General features: G+C 43.4%; 1 protein-coding gene across 1 annotated transcript in view; it reads left to right on the top strand.

Annotated features, from left to right (window-relative positions):
• Positions 1–19,475, top strand: part of Pcsk2 (proprotein convertase subtilisin/kexin type 2) — a 210,155-nt gene that overhangs the window by 112,945 nt on the left and 77,735 nt on the right. Inside the window, exons 3-4 of the mRNA XM_050159601.1 lie at positions 11,546–11,659; positions 14,165–14,273. Coding sequence (XP_050015558.1) covers positions 11,546–11,659; positions 14,165–14,273 — 223 coding nt within the window. The remainder of the gene's footprint in view (positions 1–11,545; positions 11,660–14,164; positions 14,274–19,475) is intronic.

The following is a 19,475-nucleotide window of genomic DNA, read 5'->3' on the forward strand; positions in this document are numbered from 1 at the left end:
TCCTCACCAATAAGTTTGGGAGGTCAGGAATCACATCACCTCTGTGCTGGACATCAGCCAAAAAATTTCTATAAAGAGCCAGAGAGCAAATACTGCAGGCTCTAAGGCCATACCATCTCCTTCGAACATACCTAACTGTTATACAGCACGGAAGCAGTCAGAGAAGATAGTAAACAAGAGGTCTAGCTGGCTTCCAACAAACTTTCTTTACAGAAATAAGTTCAAATCTCTGTTCTAGTTGAAAACATGGCACAAAGAATTTGAGGAATCTACCTCAGAATTTGGACAAATATGGAGCCACTACACAGGACCTGAGCCCACATTTTTCCACTTCTATATCTAAGTGTTCAATGACAGCCTATAACACTGTGGCACTCCGGAGAATCAGGACTTTGGATGAAAATACCACTATCTTCACCAAGCCATACCTTATCACTGCAGGCATGGCATCAACCGGACCTGGGTGTCATCCTTCTCTTCTGCCAAGAATAGGAGCTTGGCGACCCAGACGCCTTCCACCTAGTATCTCCTATCTCCTGGCTCAGCAATGGAACTGGAAACTACGTTATGGGGCCATGCAGTGCAGTGTTAGATGCTATGCTCCTGTGCCATGCTGGAGCCCTGTGCTCTCCATGGAGAGCCTTGAGCACCTCCTCATGTACCCTGCTGGCCTCACTTCTTCATTCCCTGCCCCTAACACCGGTGCCTCCCTTCCACGCATGAGGAAGAAGAGCCCTCGGCAGACTGTTGGGTATGAGGAGGCAAGCTGGTCACAGCTAGGGTGGAGGGTGGCGGAGCCTTTTTCTCCATCCTCTTTCTCCATCCTTAGCCTCAGACTTTTCCTTGCAATTATTTTCCCAGGATCCTTCTTCTGTTGCCCTAGGGTCCTTCTGCTCACCTGTGATAGAAAACAGAATGGTCTGTTGTGCTCAGGCAGGCTCTTGGGAGTGATCCATTGTGTACATGATCAAAACTTGCGTTACGGTGGCTTAGCCATTTTTTAGCCTCTTTTCTGCACTCAGCTCTTGGGAGAGTCCCGTAGAGAGATCAATATGGTTTTGGCGAAGGACAACATGGAGAGACTTCTAGCCCCCAAGTCCAACCCCACGACATATGCCAATCTAGCCAGCCCTTGCTTAACAGTCTACCGTCTCCTAATATTTTCACTTCCATAAATCCAGCTTCTACCATTCACCTACAACCGTGGTAATGGGAACAAGAAGATGTTCAAGCTCATGCTATGCAAAATCCACATATGCCTGCAGACATCAGAGCTGGGGTTTTATCCTCAGTGGCGCTCTCATTGCTTCTCGCTGCACTTCGCTCCACTGGAAACCTTTCTCGTCTCCCTCTCTAATTGCATTGATTTATGTCATGGCATACCTTGTGCACAGAGCGCCGGATGATGGATAGCAGTTTGTTAATATCTTGTCACCGAGATGCAGCCGCTAGAACTGTGGTCAGAGGCCCAAAGCCATAGTTTGTTCCCTCAATCGATCGTCTTCGTTCTTGCAGGACGGGCAAACCTCTCCAAATGAGGCTAACCAATGCTGTGCACTCAGCCATAATTGTGGCTTGCCTCCGTGTTCTTTCAAAAGTTAAGCCGTGTGATTTGCACATAATTGGGCTCTCCAAAAGTCACACCTGCCTGCTCAAGGAAGAAATTAACAGTCTTGGCCACCTGCTCCCTCCCTTCCTGAATCTGACCTCTCTCACCAAGTCTTCCCTTCCCAACCCTCTCTACTCCATATCTCTTTGGATTTTGACACCCCAGCAGATAAACTGGAACACCTGCAACTACATAGCCAGGTATTACATTTGTGGGGTGCAGTCATCCTAATCCACAGCCAGGGAAGTTTAAGCCACAGACATGGATAGAAACAAAAGTCAAAGATTGGGGTGTTGGCAGAGCTGTTTGGAGGAGCCATGTGGCTGTTTTGGGAGATCTGCTCTTTTTTTCTTGGCTTCTAGTCAGCTTTCTCAGGGTACCCTCTTAATGGCCACTCTGTTTGGACCGGTCGCCCTAATTTCTCTTACATGAACACACCAATGCTGTCCGAGTAGGCTACGGTATAATGGCTACATTTGACCTCCTCCCATCAAAGACAAAACCCCAGACATAATCTCATTCTGAGGAACTGGTCATGACTTCAACATTTGGGTTTAGAGATGGACACCGGTCTATAACAAGTGGTAACTGTGGCTAGTTAAATGTCGATATGATATCTCAAAGACATAAAGCTATGGTATCCTGCCTAGAGATAAATGGTCCCTGGCCCCACTTCTTTCAGTGTCCCCCACCTGCTTAAAGCTAGAAATTAAAGCCCCCACCACACCTCTGGCATCTCCTAATAGGAAACACTGGCCTTCTCCCTGCCCCCTGCCACCACTTCTGTGAGAACAATCCAGAAATGGCTTGCCTTTTCTCTTCCCCAAAAGAATATTAGTGACGGGCATATCTTCTGACTCCATCTATAATCCTACATCTCCTAAAGGTGTGCATTCATGCCCCTGAGTTATCTGTTATAGTGCTGGATGAGATATGTAGTGTTGTTAATTTTTACTCTTTATTCTTTTGGCTTTAGGGGGCCCCACCACTGAGATCTTAAATAAATACACATGGAGACTTATTATTTTTTTTTTGAATGCCTGGCCTTAGCTTGGTTTATTTCTACCCAGCTTTTCCTAAATTATCCCATCCATCTTTTGCCTCTGGGCCTTTATCTTTGCTTTCATTGCTTCTTACTCCATGGCTGGCCGTGTGGCTGGGTGGCTGACCCCTGGAGTCCTCCTCTCTGTCTTGTTCCTTCCTTCGCATTTTCTCGCCTCCTAATTATCCTCTCTGCCTGCCAGCCCCACCTATCCTTTCTCCTACCTTGCTATTGGCCATTCAGCTCTTTATTAGACCCATCAGGTTGTTTTAGACAAGCAAAGTAACAGCCTCACAGAGTTAAACAAAAGCAACATAAAAGAATACAGCATTGTCACTTGCCTCCCACTACCGCACCCTGGGGGTAGAGGTAAGATGTCCCAGTCATGGTGTCATCAGTCTCCAGACTCCATGGCAGGCTCCCGATTGGCTCAAAGGGAAATTACCAATGTGCATGCTCTTATTAGCTAGCCCAAGGGGATTTCCATTTGGGCTGCATAACTGATTGAAACTACTCAACTGGTTTCCTCTCACACATCCACCGTTTTTAATATTTTCTATTGAGAGCTCAGTGGGAGTCAGAGTGCCAGTGCTCCAGCCTTATTGTCCCTGCTTCGGGGGGGGGGGGGGTACCTAGCAACTGGACTGTGCCTGTCTTAGACAGACTTGCTGAGTAAGAGCTTACCCATCATTGACTACCAGCTTTCAAAGGGTGTCCTCCCTGGAAAGCATCCCTGGGTGAAAAGAGGGCCATCTTAGGTGGAGGTCTTTTGGATCTCCATGAGTCTTGCTTGTATGACCTCTTAAGGGGGACCATGGGAAGGATGTCCAAGAGTTGCCTTGTTGGTCGCTCGTTGGTGCCTGAGGTGATGGCAGAGAAACTTGAGAAGAATGACTAGCAACAGGAGTATGCCTCCCATTATGGCATATGTGACAATCCAGAGGGGTCAAGGGTCAGCATAAGACTGTCCCAGATTTTAGTGATAAAACTGGTCTTCAAAGCCATAGCAAGTACCTGCATCATATTGAGATGGGAGATTTATTCCTGCAGGAGGACTAAGTAATTAAGGAATTTGTCCAACCAGCTTCTTGATGTTAAGAAGAAAGGAGGGTGGACACATATAGGTGAGGGGTTCCAGGTACACAGGGCAGGTGGGGGCGGGAAGAGTTCTCACCCTAGGTATTGAGGTCGTGGGTGGGGGCCCTTTGAGGGGCCAGAGTTGGATGGTTTGGCAGGGAGAGTAGAGACCAGCAGCTTGGCTGGTGCCGCACAATATGTCTGGTCAATCTCTTCCAGATGCTAGACAGGTTAACATTGAACTGTTCTTGACAATGTTTATTGTGAGCAGCAATGACCTCCTCAGGAGAGGAGGACTTGAGACTCACAACGATGGCCAACAAGATGGGACCAATGGACACGGAAGGGGAACACTAAGAGAGAGGTGGCAGCAAGTGACTATCGGCATGCAGGAACAAAGTGAAAATGCCAGGATGGTTCAGCATAACAGCATCAGAAGGGCAAAAGCTGGGGCCCAGAAAATAGTCAAGCAAACAAAAACAAGACCATGAATCACACAGGCTCCAAACCCATGCCAGCACAGGTCCGGGAGCCCCACCTCCAAGTGCCAGTTGTCGGTTGCTTTCCGTGATCTTCTGTGGGGTTGGAGGTAATGGCACAGAGTCAACAGCATAGACTCCAGGAGTCAGGAAAGTGCCAGAGCAGACTCTTGTTGCAGGTGTTAGGCAAACATTTATACCCCTCCCAGGACCCAGGGGGCAGTGTCATCTGGAACGGCTGTGTGTTGTGTCTCTCCTTAGCCCAAGGGGATTTCCACTTGGGGTGTATAACCAATTGAAATCATCGACTGGCTTCCTCCATCTTTGCATCATTAAACAAATGTTCCACAGCATAAAAAAAGTAACGTATCTTAAAATAATATTCCACAACAACGTGGCATTGTCCTTTTAGTTTGGTTTTAACTTACCAGGAAGAAACAGGACACCACCCAAATTAAAGACTGGGAAACTGATAGTGTAAATCAAGAGGATTTTCACAAATAAGATTTATGTGTTCTTTGGGGATTTTTGCACTATTCTCATCCCTACCTCTCCCCTCCCCTTCTACCCTCTCCCATGATCCCTATGCTCCAAATTTACTGAGGAGATCTTGTCTTTTTCTACTTCCCACGTAGATTAGATCTATGTATGTCTCTCTTAAGGTCCTCATTATCGTCTAGGTTCTCTGGGATTGTGATTTGTAGGCTGATTTTCTTTGCTTTATGTCTAAAAGCCACGTATGAGTAAGTACATATGATATTTGTCTTCCTGGGTTCGGGTTACCTCACTCAATATGATGCTTTCTAGGTCCATCCATTTGCCTGCAAATTTCAAGATGTCATTAATTTTTTCTGCTTTATAGCACTCAATTGTGTAAATGTACCACATTTTTCTTATCCATTCTTCAGTCAAGGGGCATTTAGGTTGTTTCCAGGCTCTCGTTATGACAAACAATGATGCTATGAACATAGTTGAGCACATAGTACGATTGAGCATCCTTTGGGTATATACCCAAAAGTAGTATTTCTGGGTCTTGAGGAAGGTTGTTTCCTAATTTACTGAGAAATACCTATACTGATATCCAAAGGGGTTGTACCAGCTTGCATTCCCACCAGCAATGCAGGAGTGTTCTCTTTACCCCACATCCTCTCCAGCATAAGTTGTCATCAATGTTTTTGGTCTTGGCCATTCTGATAGGTGTAAGATGGAATCTCAGACTTGTTTTGATTTGCATTTCTCTGATGGCTAAGGATGTTGAGCACTTCCTTAGGTGTCTTTCAGCCATTTTAGATTCCTCTGTTGAGAGTGCTCTGTTTAGCTATACACCATTTTTATTAGATTATTTGTTCTTTTGATGACCAATTACTTGAGTTCTTTATATATTCTGGATATCAGCCCTCTGTCTGATGTGGGGTTGGTGAGGATCTTTCCCCATTCTGTGGGCTGCCAGAAAACAACATAATTCTTTATGGTACATAAAATGACAATATAACACAGTCAATGCCATGGCCAACAAATCAAAATCCAAGTTAAAGCAAAAGTCATTTATTTAGAAATGTTTTACAGGACTACAAGAGACACAGGGTCCTTAGCTACTGGATAATATTCTGAGGAAAGGAGAAAATGGTAGGGTTTTGTTATTGTTATTTACTGTTGTCAGGTGTTTTTTAAAATCTGGGGCATGAGTGTGTGTGTGTCCACACACCTGTGGGTACCCACAGAGGAGAGTGCTGGATTCCCTGAAGCTGAAGTTGCAGATGGTTGTGAGTTGCTCACTTAGGTGCTAAGAACTGAACGTGGGTCCTCTGGAAGGATGGCAAGTGCTCCTAACCACAGAGCCACCTCTCCAACCAAGTGGTAAAGTTTTAAAAAGCAAAATCCACAAGCGTGCAAGTAATTTTGTATTCATTATGGCTGATGGAAGCAAATGGTTCGACTTGGAGCCCAAATGTCTGCTGGTGGTTGCTGTCTAGCTGCAAATCCTGCAAGAATCAGTGATGGCTTTAGGATATTGCGGTCCCTGTGGTCTGAGCTGAGATGTGCATCTGCTCTTCAGTGACTTCCCTGACCTATTCTGGTGGCTCAGAACCAAAGTCACAGTCTTCTGCTCTAAGTTCATAGCGTGATTGACCAACCCCAGTACTTAAAATAACCTGGACGAGTGCTTTGTAGCTTCTTTTCTTGCATCCACTTCAAGCCAAAACCTTTCTTACCCCGTCAGAAGCAGGTGTCCCTTTTCCTACCCTTTCTCCTGGCTCCTCCCACCCCAGCACATTCCATGCTAATTAACAGCTGTTTAATTATCAGCCCAGCAGGGAAGTGATCACAGCCCAGTCCTTAGCCAGTTATTTCTTCCACTTAAGCTGTCCCAGATTTCTGGAAGGCTGACTGTGCTAAATGCCCCGTGGAAAAGCTGTGTGGCTTAGTGGAAAGTTCATGGCATTCGGACTCATCAGTCGGTCAATCTGAGTGACTCTGCCATCCTGGCACACTGTTGGGCAAGGGCTTCGGGACTTCCATTTGCTCAGCTGTGACCATGCTCCCCAGTCTTGTTGGAAAGGTAAAGGATAGGGGACATACCTTGTCAACTCTAAAAGAGTAAGTAAAGGTGTTTGGTTACTTTCTTGTTCCGTCATGGTACTGTCCTTACATGGCACACTCTGGTCACACAAGGAACATCTGCTGACTGAGAAATTCTCAGCTGAGAAGCAGAAGGAGAGGGGGTGGGTGGAGGTGTTTGTGTTCCCTGTGTGCACATGCGCCTGTGTGCACACGCGACAAAGTAAGGTGTAAAGCCTGAGTCAGAACTGCGGGGTGGCCATCAGTTCCCTCTCCTTTTAAGAAGTAGCTGCAAGAACTTCTGCTTTCCCATGCTTTTGCTTGGACACCTGTGCATAGGGTCAACGGCCCACTTTGGGGAGGCCCGTCTCAACCTATGCGTCTAAGTTAATTGTATGTTAGTAGAGGGGGAAGCTATGATTAAGTCATACAAATGTCACTGGGATTGCTTCCAAGCGGTGATGAAATGTGCTAAAATTCAAAGGCTAGAGAAGGCACAGTGAGACAGGCGGTCCTTTGGTTATTGTGAAGCTTATTGTTTAGGTACTAGGAAAATATTACCCTGACATTAAGGGATTTCTCACCCATAGATTTGAAGCATTAAAATCTTCCCCAGAGCTCCTTAAAGATGGCTTGCAACCTCATCTCTCCTGTCATGTTTATTTCAGTTACAATAGAAAATAACCTAAACGGTCAATAAGAGGGAAATAGTTGGTTCATGACTCTACAGAGCTGTAGAAATTAAAATACTATAGTTACATAGTAGCATATTAAAAGCTTTATAGTAAGACACTCGGAGAAGAAAGAATGCATGGGTTTATCTACAGTATGATTACTAATTATATAAAAATAATTGTGAATTCAAACTGAACAAGAACCCAGAAAATAAAATCAATAGACTTGCATGGGGGGGGGGGACACTTCTGGAATTATGTACCACATATATTTGCTAAGACATCCTGCCGAAGCGCACCTAGGATGTTTGTGGAGGACAGGAAGATAAAGATGTAGGAAGCCTGCTTCAGGCTTAAGATTCCTGAGTTGCAAAGAAGGGTGCTGTCCAGGGACCACGGCACCCTAAGGCATCACTGGTTTCCATTAAAACCTCGTTTGTGGAATTAAAATTAATTTGATGGAAATGGATTAAGCAGTCTTTTCATTAGTGTGCTCCTGGTCTAATCGAGTTTGGAGTGACTGGTGAAGTCATTCCTGCGCTGAGCCTCTTCCCCTCAAGTTCTCTGTGGGCCTTTTGTTCCCAGACTGCTGGCAACATGGAGATGGGAGTCTTCCAACTCCCCCCTCGCAGTTGGCGGTTGCACTTGCTTCCCTAAGATCCTGGGAAGGAAAGTGACGATTTCACAGAAGTTATTCAAGGCAATGAGTCCAACACAAGAATCCTTCGATAGAAGTCAATAAAGGTGTCCCTGTGGTGAGCACTGGGGATAAAGGCCTCCCTGTGAGACCAAACTGGGGGAGACTAGTTACTGAGGTCAGACTTCTTCCTTCCTAAGCTGAAGGGATTCTCAGCTTAAATTCGTTTCAGAGTAACAGGTCTGGAGAAGAGGCGCATAGAGCTTGCCCTCCAGACTGAGAACCACACATTTAGGTAGTAGGAAAGGGTAAAGAATGGAGATAACTGTGCATCTCAAGATGATCTTGGCCACAGGAAAGCTGTTTTCATGTGTATTTCCCCAGGTTTGTGAGGTTAGGGCTTTATTATATCTTCCAGGACACAATTCAACCTGTAACAATTGTAATCAACATAATTCTTTATTATTATTGTTAATAATAATAATAATTTTATTTTTATAGATTCTTGCAGGATTTGCAGCTACACAGCAACCATCAGCAGACATTTGGGCTCCAAATCAGACCATTTGCTTCCATCAGTCATAATGAGTACAAAATTACTTGCACGCTTATGGATTTTGCTTTTTAAAACTCTATCACTTGCTTGGAGAGGTGGCTCTGTGGTTAGGAGCACTTGCTGTTCTTCCAGAGGACCCGCGTTCAGTTCTAACCACCTTTTAAATATTCTTCGTATTAATTCCAACACATACACATGCATACATACACATCACACACACACACACACATGCACACACACACACTCATGGGGGGCATATGACAATATAATGTCCTGAACCATTGACTCTATGTACTATAACTGGCCAAAGACCCCAGCTGTGGCATTCTGAAAGCTACAGACCTGTAGCAGTTAAGCCACCTTTCCCAAAGCTGCTCCATCCCAGTATTGGGACACTGAGGCAGGCCCATTGTCCCAGAAAGTCACAGGGTTCCAAAAATGCCCAGATTTGGGTCCTCAACAGCTTTTTGGTTCTTCCTTAGTCTACCGGGCAGTCAAGGATGCGTTTGGTCAACTTTGTTCTCCTACCCTTTACTAGCTGCATAGTTTCTTGCATTTTCTCTCTTAATAAAATCTATGCATGTCTCATCCTATTAGGGGAATCTATATCTTAGAAGGGATATGTGTGTAAGTATAGGAATGTACACATGAATATTCATATATATGCATTTGTCTATAGACATGTGTGTATAATTGAGTTGTAATTTCTTTTATGGTAGACATGAGCTATGTCAATACTTTTGTAATTTAAAAAAAGCCACCCCACTTTGCTATTAGCTATACCACAATGTACCCCACTTTGCTATTAGCTATACCACAATGTCTGTCACCTTTTGGGAAAAGAGCCAAGAACTCAGAGCAATATTGCACAAAGACTTCTTGTTTAGGTATAGAGTTCCTGGTGGAGTTTGAATTTTTCTGTCAATGAAGCTAACCTTCACAGGTAAGTGTGAAGAACACTGGAGTGAGAACTAAGTTCCCCAGTGGAAAAGGAAGGATTGAGTAAGATCTGGAGACTCTCCACTCTTCCCTTCCTGTATTTCTCTAGACTGGACCTACTGGTCTCCTCTCACCCACACCAACAACAATTTCTGACTTTGTAGAAGAAATAGATTCTGGACCCCTCCCACGGGAGAGCTGTCAGGAACCTGCCAGGGTCTCATAATCAATGGGAGCTTGACGAGTCAGCTTTAGATAGCCTACAGTGCCTGTCTATAGAAGCTCTAACCAGGATCCTTGAGACGAGAGAGAGAGAGAGAGAGAGAGAGAGAGAGAGAGAGAGAGAGAGAGAGACAGAGAGACGGAGACAGAGAGAGGGAGAGACAGAGAGAGACAGAGAGACAGAGAGAGCAGTAAGTGAACTCAGGTAAATGGACCCCAAGTATTCTTTGTCCTTGCCTTAACTTCCTAATAATCAAACTGCTAAGAGAGAAGCCGCCAAAAGAGGCATCGTGAGACTGAGGAAGCCCTTGCTGTCATGAGAGTGGAAGCGGCCAGAACTTCACTCCTACTAACATGGAACTCCAGAGAGAGAAATAAAGTGCCCTGAACACTCTAGAGAGAGTTGGGAAGAAGTAAATAGAGTGTTGGGTCACAAAATCTAATAAAAATAATAATAAATATCCAGTGCACACCCTTTTGTGTGGGTCCTTCATCCCTGAGTTTATAGGTAGTCAGAGAGAGAAGCCACAGCAACTGGATGATAAAGTAGTGAATTCCTAAGTGAAAAGAAGGGAGTCTGGTCATGGACTGGAGCCTGATTGAACTAACAGCTCCAGAATTTCATTTCTATCCAAGAGCTTGGGATTCTGCCTGACTGCCCAGAACTGAACTCTGAGAACAAGGAAAACCATGCAGTGCTTCAGCCTCTTTCCCAGGGGCTCTCCCTTGCCTTCTGGAGCCTTGCAGTGGGCTTGCCTGCTCCTTGGCAGGTGGCTTTGCCTCTACTGGGATTTTGGTTAGCTGATTCTCAAGTGTGATGATAGAGCACTCACGGCAAAGGCAAAGACTCCATGAAAACTTTCAGCAACACGAGCTATGCAGATTTCACCCTGGACTGTCCCTCAATCCCCATCAGCTTCCTTCTCCTAACAGAAAGTTCTATTGTCTTCTTGTATTTCACTTGATGATCCCTGGTGCCTTGTCTTCCTCAAGAATACTCTCTGCATCCAATTCTCATTGTAAGGGAATTTCCTTTGAGCCGTTATTAACCCCTGATAGAAGCAGGCACCTGCAGGGGAAAATGTATGTATTCTCGTACTTTCAAAGTGTCTTTTCCCTTACTTGCAGATAAAACTTTTATGTCACAATCTGAGCATGCCCAGAGGCATCCTGTCTTCGCATTTGATCTTTTAAACATGTGTTTTAGGCCTATACACTAAGCATGTGTGTCTACTATCCTTCCTTCCTAAATTATGAACTTAAACTGAGCATGCTCAGGAATGACATCTTAACTGAGAATGTACTCAAGAATTGGCCCATCCCTGTGTGAAAATGCATTAGGCCACTTAAATAAAATTTCAGTTTCCTTTGGTCCTGGTGGGGTGGCGGGAAGGTATTTCTTTGAAAACCACTCCCATGCTCTCTTTGCCTATGGCAGGTAACCAATCTCTCTCCACTCTTTATGTTGGCGCCATCTAATTTGGCTTTACACTCACCAGCCTGTGAACTGACTCCATTCACGGATGCCATCACCAATGTATGGTTGTTCTGTATAGCCACGAGTAAATGCTCTTAGACGATAAACATGTATAGAATGAGATCCTACATAGTCCAATCTTACTTTTGCTGAAGAAAGCGTGTGCTTGAACATAAATATTGTTTACAAATAAAATCTGAATTCGTGGCAACAAGTTCCAGGAGAAGGATATTAAGGTTAGTACTTGGGTAATCTATTGATATTGTCATTCCAGGTGAAGATGGCCCTGCAACAAGAAGGATTTGACCGTAAAAAGAGAGGGTACAGGGACATCAATGAGATTGACATCAACATGAACGATCCTCTTTTTACAAAGCAATGGTACCTGGTAAGTTTCTCTACTGCTTACAATGGTCTTCGCTTTGAAGGATGAAATTGTTTGTTATTTGGCAGAATAATACACAGCATCCAAGTCAATGAATGCCTCTATGCCCCCTAAGATGTTTGGTTTTTCTGTCTATTATGCATCTTAACCCCTAAGCTTCTACCAATAGCCGATCATGATCACATTGGCCTGGGTTCTGAACAGCTCTACCTGGGTGAGAGGGAAGACATGCAAACTATCTGAAAGTCACATTGAATGTTTAAGAGCAGTCATCCAGAGTGTCAACAGGCACACAGAAAGACTGGAGGGACATATGGGAGTCATAGTCACAAGAGTAAGAATCCAGGGTTTTCATGAGTAAGAGAGCTGAGAGACAATCAAAGGTGGCATTTCAACCCGGCCCAAAACAGTAGCAGTGAATCAGGATTTACATCACCAGAACCTAGGCTGTCTTATGGCAAGAACTTTCTGTTTTATCTACAACCCATCATGACCCCTGTGGGTTGCCTCGGCTATGTTTAGAAGATTAATAGGGACATGAGGAATGACTTAGGGATGAAGAGCATGTGCTGTTCTTCCAGATGACCCAAATTCAGTTCCCAACACCTTTGTCAAGCAGCCCACAACTATCTGGAACTTCCGCTTCAGTGAATCCCACACCACTGGCCTCTTAGGCACCTGCAGTCACCTTCATAAACCCACACATATACACATAATTAAAAATAATAAAAATTAATCTTTGTTGAGGAGATCAATGACTCCGAACCAACCTAAGTTGCAGAGCACATTATAAATGACTGATTCATAAATGTGAGTGATGTCTCACTTTATGTAGGACTAAAAGATGATGAACAAGATAGAAAATTAAATGACATAGACTATTACACACTAGAGATGCATCCCTGTTTCCCTCTGAGGCTTCAATGTTTGGCTATGCCTTATGGTTTTGGACATAGAATTCTGAAAGTTTGGGTAACTGATTGAGCTTATGTATATTAATCAGGATATGGTAGGTTTGTTGCAACCACAGATAATCCCAAGTCACGGTAGCTTCTTAAACTCAACACCTGTTTTTTTGTGAACTTTACCTAAATGCTTCCACAGCACCTCAGCAACTGTATGTGGCTCTTGAAACTTCTACCTAGGTGTGACAAAAAGCACATGTGCTCACATTGTGCTGGCCAGAACCAGTTACATAACCATTGTAAAAGAAAAGGGGGAAAAAGAAAGGAAAGAGGAGGTATAATCTTTAATGTGTGCTTGGAAGGAAAAGAATAGTAACTTCTGTAAAGCATATTAATGATACTAATGCCATTCCAACAATGTCTTAGTAACATCAGAACAGCCTCTGGTCATGGTGAGCACACTCTCCAACTTCACTATTTGAAGAAATAGTTGAAGATAAGTCATCATTGAGAAAATCTATACAGATCATATATTCATGGAAAGAGGCTAGTGAATGTATTAGTGTGAATTATTCCTTCATCTTCCTTCTTTTTAAAAATGAAGGAAGGGTTGGCACAATAGCTCAGTCAATAAAGCACTTGTCATGTAAACATGAGGATCAGAGTTCAATTCCAATAAATCCCATGAAAACCACTTGAAATGGTGCTTAGAAATAGTGGCATGTATATGTAATTTCAGAACTGAGGCGTCAGAGATAGGGACCCTTTGGGCTCATTGACTAGCCATTCCAGCCCACTTAACAAGCCCTCAACTATCTCCTAAAACAAAATGGTCATTAAGAAACAATACCCAAAGATGACCATTAATCTGCACACATATGCACATACACACAATTGTGCTGTGCACACCCATGCATCTGTACAAACACACTAATGAATACACACAAAAACTGAGGAGGACTTTATTTTGTTGTTGTTGTTGTTGTAGTAAAACATACACTGAAGAACAGCCACTTATCCTGACTTTAGTTCAACAAGACTTGGTATGGTGGTAATAAAATTTCCAAGGTAAAAACTTTTCTGTGAAAAAGAAATGTTTTTGTCATTTAGTAAGGGAACTTCAGTAAAAACCCAAAATATTATATGCTAAGTTCAAAACATGAGCTAAACCTAGCTTTGACAATGAATATTTCATTCCCTATTTGGAGGGTTTGCTGTGATGGCCTCTCCAAAATTATTGCGTAAGGTGATTTTAATTTTCTGTGTGGTGCCAGGAATTGAACCTAGGGCTTTGTGTACATTAGGCAAAGACTTCATCACCAAGCTACATGTCTATTCCTGTACATGGTTTAAAGATGGAATCTAGCTTTGAGATAAGGGCATTAAAGCAGTTTCAATCTTTACATAGAACAGAAAAAAATTAGTTGTTTATGTGAAGGAAATAGAAAACAAAGCCTATTTAAGTGAAGTAGGTCACCTTAAAGCATGTTTCATGAAGAGTGGGACCTTATGCCGGCCAGGTAGACCACGTCTGGAAACCAAGTGCCTGCATATGTCACAGCACCAAACCAATGCAATTCTCTGCTTTGCATTCTCCTATCAGTTCAACACTGGGCAAGCTGATGGCACTCCTGGGCTAGACTTGAACGTGGCCGAAGCCTGGGAGCTGGGATACACCGGGAAAGGAGTGACCATTGGAATTATGGATGATGGTGAGTATCTCACAGCCCTTAAGTCATTTGCAAGAGAGAGTGCCTGCCTTTCGTGCCTCCAGACATGAAAGACTTGTGTTTGATAGAGGCTAGTGAGGAAATTAGCAGCTTTGATGCTGGACAGCCAAACCACACTTTGACAAAACCTACCCCTTCATCCAGATCAATAATCGTGATACTTGGTGATACTCTCAACAAGTACTGCTTGACCTGATAAATAAGAAACCAAAGAAACCAGTCGGTCCTTGACTTGCTTTCTTACTGACTCTATCCTTACAGCTTACCTGAAAAGTCTTCTAAACTCATGTAGGTTTGTTTTCTGTTCCCCTAGATCCACACTGTACCGTGCTATGACCTCTGAATATGTATGGCTACTCGGAGTTAATAATTAAAGCTAACAGCAATTTAAAATTCAGTTCTTCAAAACAGCTCCATTTCACCTTTTAGTGTTTCATTTTTCTCACCATAGAAAATTAAACCCAGGACTTTGCACTCATATGAGACAGCTTCTCTATCACCCAGCTACATTCTTGACTTCCTTGTTTTAGGGATCAGTGTGGGCTATTTCAATGGCTGAACTAAAAAATCTGCTTCGATAATCACAGAATATTTTATCTGAGAGTGTGGCTTTGGGTTCCTGACAAGATTGAAGTTTAGAAAATTTGGCTTTAATGCTACTTTCAAAACGAGCCCCTGTCAGGCAGTCTTTGATAATGGTTATATCATTGACAGCTCCATATGTTACCCTGCTATGCAGGCTAGAGATTTCAGAGTCTTGTGAATTAGTGTTTTTCTAACTGTGCACAGCCTTGCCTCTGGAGAGGTCCGGCGGCACCGCTGCCCTGCCGTCATTTTGCTGGAATGTTCCGCCCCCCTCGGACAGCTCCCTGGGTCTTCCACTAAAAGTACCACTGTGGCTTACATTATCGGCTTAATTACCTACAAAGCCTATGTAGCACTGAAACAATAGAGCCTCTCCTTTCCCAACATCCTCAAAGAACACTGTTGATGAAAAGCAAGCCTTTGAAGCAGAATTGATGGGGAAAACAAGGGAGACCAGGCTGCTCAAATCTGCTCTGTCTTTGTGGGAACTCATTAAAGTACAATGTGAAACAATGCTCCCTAGGCCTCTGATGTGTGAGATGTTTTGAAGTAGATGTAAAAGCCTTCTCTGGTGCTGAGAGCTTTCCCTAGAAGAAAGGAACTGTGTGGAGAGATAGCAGAGCTTATGAACATATTTTTTTTTCTTTCTGAACTCTTTGGCTTAGCCTCCTTTCCAAAGCAGCTGGGGCCAGGTCACCCAGAAAAAAAGAGGCATCTAAATTTGGAAGGAATCACCTGGTGTAATCTGAGACTGCTTTTTCAGTTCCAGGCCACCCAGACCGAATAATCACACAGAAACTATATTAATTACAACACTGTTTGGCCTATTAGCTCAGGATTCTTATTAACTAACTCTTACATGTTAAGTTAACCCATTTCTATTGTTTTATATTTTACTCGTGGTTTGTTACTACCTCTTGCTTCTTGAGCGGCTACATGGCATCTACCTGACTCTGCCTTCTTTCTCCCTGCATTCAGTTCAGTTTTCCTGCCTCCTATATTCTGCCCTGCCATAAGCCAAAGCAGCTTCTTTCTTAACCAGAGGTAATAAAACATATTCACAGCATACGGAGGGGAATCCCACATCAACCTAGGATATACTGTGAGAGCCAGTGTAACAGCCCATTGGGTGCCCTATGCTGTAAACAGAGGCTACCTTGAATGTGGTACAAGAGAGACAACAGAAACACTGCCACGGTCAACTTTCCAACAGCACTGTAGATGCCAGCTTCAGTGTCTGTCCATAGCCTCCTTGAAGGACACCCAAGCCATCCCTTCCAAAGATGGCAAATGAGAAGATGCCTCACTCTGCCCTAGACTGAAAGGCAAAACCTTTTGGAAAGTCCCAGAAGGATTTCCTGCTTGATCTTAATTCTGTAGATTAGTAGTCTTTGTAATTCCATGTAATTTGAACTCACTAGCTCTCAATTAAAATTCTTGATTTTTTTCTATTGTTTTAGTCATGTCTGCTACAGAAAACAAAACACCTAGATAACTTTTTAAGCTACTGCGTCTTATAGTTCTGTGAGAGTGTAGGCTCTGCTGTGCTGTTTTGTTGCTTTCTCTAAATAAATAAAAGAATATGTGTTCCATCAGGGAAGGTGGCTCAGTCAGCAAAGCATGAGGACCTGAGCCCCAATCCCTTGCATGTGTATAAAACTGAGGGAGGCAGTGCCTCTGTTCCCCCAGCCCTGGGGATCAAGGTCAGGCAACAGAGACTGGCAGACCCCCTGGAACTCACTGCTAAGTCAACCTGAGTCAGCTTGAGAGTTCAGTGAGAGACGCTGCCTCAAAGAATAAGGCAGAGAAACTGAGGAAGACATCTGACATCTACCTCTGGCTTCTACATGCATAAGAACATATGCACAAACACATGAAGCATGCACACACACAAAGAACATGTGTTCAGTATATTCTACCTTAAGAGATAATCAAATACACAAGAACATTAAAATACTATCTATCAAATTATTATTTTAATTTAAAGCATTCTTTTATTAGTAGAAAAATGTCTTTCATCCTTCATAGTTCTATCAATGGTATTTTCTTTCTCAGTTCCAAGTCTGCAACCATTTTAACAAAGTTCTTTCTCTTAACCTAAGGACTCTTTATTATAATTATAATATATATACATTGTATTGAAATCTAATTTCCCTCCTGGTCTCATGTTATCTCTTTGCTCTTGTATTTCCCTTCATGGAGAAGAGATTTCTAATTCTTCTCTTAAACAAAGTTCACTCTCAGAACAAGGAATTGTGTTTTTAAATTGACTTCCAATCTTAAAGGCATGCTCTTTGTGTGTGGTTGTGGAGGGCCATGTTTAGCTTCTCATTTGTTACCAAACTTTTTGCCTAACAATGTTAAATAATTTCAACAAATATATACAATTTCATCTCCACACAGATTTTAATAACAAGGCAATTTCTAGAGATGTCTCTGTTCATCTGCTAAAATTGTCCCAGTGACGTGATAAATTGTGTTAGTTGCTTCTCTGTTGTTACATCAAATACCCTGACAAAATACAAGATAGAAAAGAAAGCGTTTACTGTGATTTACAATCATAGGAGAGACAGTTGATCATGGCAGGGAAGACATGGCAGCAGGAGGGAGAGGCCCACCCTGCAGTCGGGAAGGTGGCTGGTCACATTTCATCCCATACAGGAAGCAGAGAGACTAGAGGATGGGACTACAGTATGAACATCAAAGTCCACCTTCAGTTATATACTTCCTCCAGTGAGGCCCCACCCCCTAAAGTTCCACAACATTCTCAAACAGCACCACCAGCTGGGGTTCAAGAGTTCACATGTGTAAACCAATGGGGATAATTATATCTTCAAACCACAAACTCCTACCCCTGGGCCTCATGGTCTAGAGACTATCTCATAATACAAAATACATTTAGTCAAATTTCAAAAGGTAAACTCTTGCTGTAAATCTCCTGTCAAAACCAAAACATAAATTATATACTTCCAATATATAGAATATATATTCCCACTCCAAGGAGGAGGAATGGGAACACAGTGAGGAAATATTGAACAAAAACTAGACTGAAACCAGCAAGATAAACACCAAAACCCTAGCTTCACGTCCAGCGTCTGGGGCTTCAGTTTCAACGCACTGAGGTGGCTCAGTTCTTCCAGCTTTGTCGCCCGTCACATATCTCTCTTCTAGGCTAGCTCTACTCCCTGAATGCAGCCCTCCTTAGCAGACATCCCACAGTTCTGCCATCTCCAAAACCTTGGAATCTCTACCACAGAATAGTTTCTCGGGGCCTCCTCACAGGCTCCTCCAAGCTTGACACCCATTGCCTAGCCACAGTAGCTCTCTGGAACCACAGAGAAAAATGATGACCCCACTTTTCAGTCCTCTGTCCTTCACGCTTCCGGAACTAGAGCCACCCATAGAACACTACCAAGTTGTGCTACCGTCTTGGGATGGAAACTAGCTCCCTTGATCCGGGGTTGGAGCACTTGGATACCAGCATTGATACTGGTGAAAGTTTCCCTGGGCATTTGTTTTAACAGGACCAGAAAAGCCCTGGGTGTCCCTCCTTTTAGAAGGTGGGTCTTGCCCTCAGGGCATCTTCCCTGTCATTTCAGTGCCGAGCAGGAGGCTTTGACAATGGCACGAAACCCTTTAATGGCACAGTCTTCTTCAGTGTATGCCTGGGCTGTAACCTTCAGCTTCCTGGTGCTCCCTCCCTCCCCACTGTGTACATTTAAACAGTAATAAACTTTCCACCTACTCCATATTACTCTGTTTTGAAGTTTCCTCCATCGGAGCAATTAGTCCTTTACTTTTTGATTCGGCTTCATGCAAATTCTCAGGACACAGGCAGAATGCAGCCAGATTCCTTAAGGAAATATCATATGAATAGCCTCTAACCCAGCTGCTAATAAAATCCATATTTCCCTTAAACTTCGTGAGCTGGGTCTCTGCTCTTCATTGTACTCTCTGCACCTCTGATTGGCCCATTAAGCTCTGTCCACAGCACTTAACTAGTCCAGCATGAAGTTCCAAAGTCTGCCACACTCCTTCAAAAAAACAACATAATCAGGCCTATCACTGCAACAGCCCCACTTCTCTGAAACCAATTTTTGTATTGGTTATTTTCTATTGCTGTAATAAAATGCTCTCACAAAAAGCAAGTTTGGAAGGTGGAGATTGTTTTGGCTTACAGTTCCAGAGGAAACCATGGCAAAGGCATGGCAAGAGGAGCATGAAGCCAACCCGGCAGTCAGGAAACGGACTGATCAGATCTCACCTCATACAGGAAGCAGAGAGAAAGAACAGGAAGTGGGTCATGATAGCAAAACCTCGAAGCCCACTTCCAGTAACATACTTCCTGCAGGGATACTCTACCTCCTAAAGGTCTCATAGCCTTCCCAAGCAGTGTCACCAGCTGGGAACCAAGAGTTCAAACATGAGCCTGGAGGGGACATTTCATATCCAGACCACAACAACGATATTTCTAATGATGATAATAAGAATCTATTAGCATGTTTACTATAAGCCAAATACTTCTTTGAACTGTTTCTAATCTTTAAAAGATCTCTTAGAAGACAATTATAGCTCCTTTCAAAGACGATGAAGTCAAAC

This window comes from Alexandromys fortis, unplaced genomic scaffold, assembly GCF_014885135.2.
Source record: "Alexandromys fortis isolate MF-2015 unplaced genomic scaffold, M_Fortis_MF-2015_v1.1 scaffold_115, whole genome shotgun sequence".
In the NCBI taxonomy this organism is placed as follows: Eukaryota; Metazoa; Chordata; class Mammalia; order Rodentia; family Cricetidae; genus Alexandromys; species Alexandromys fortis.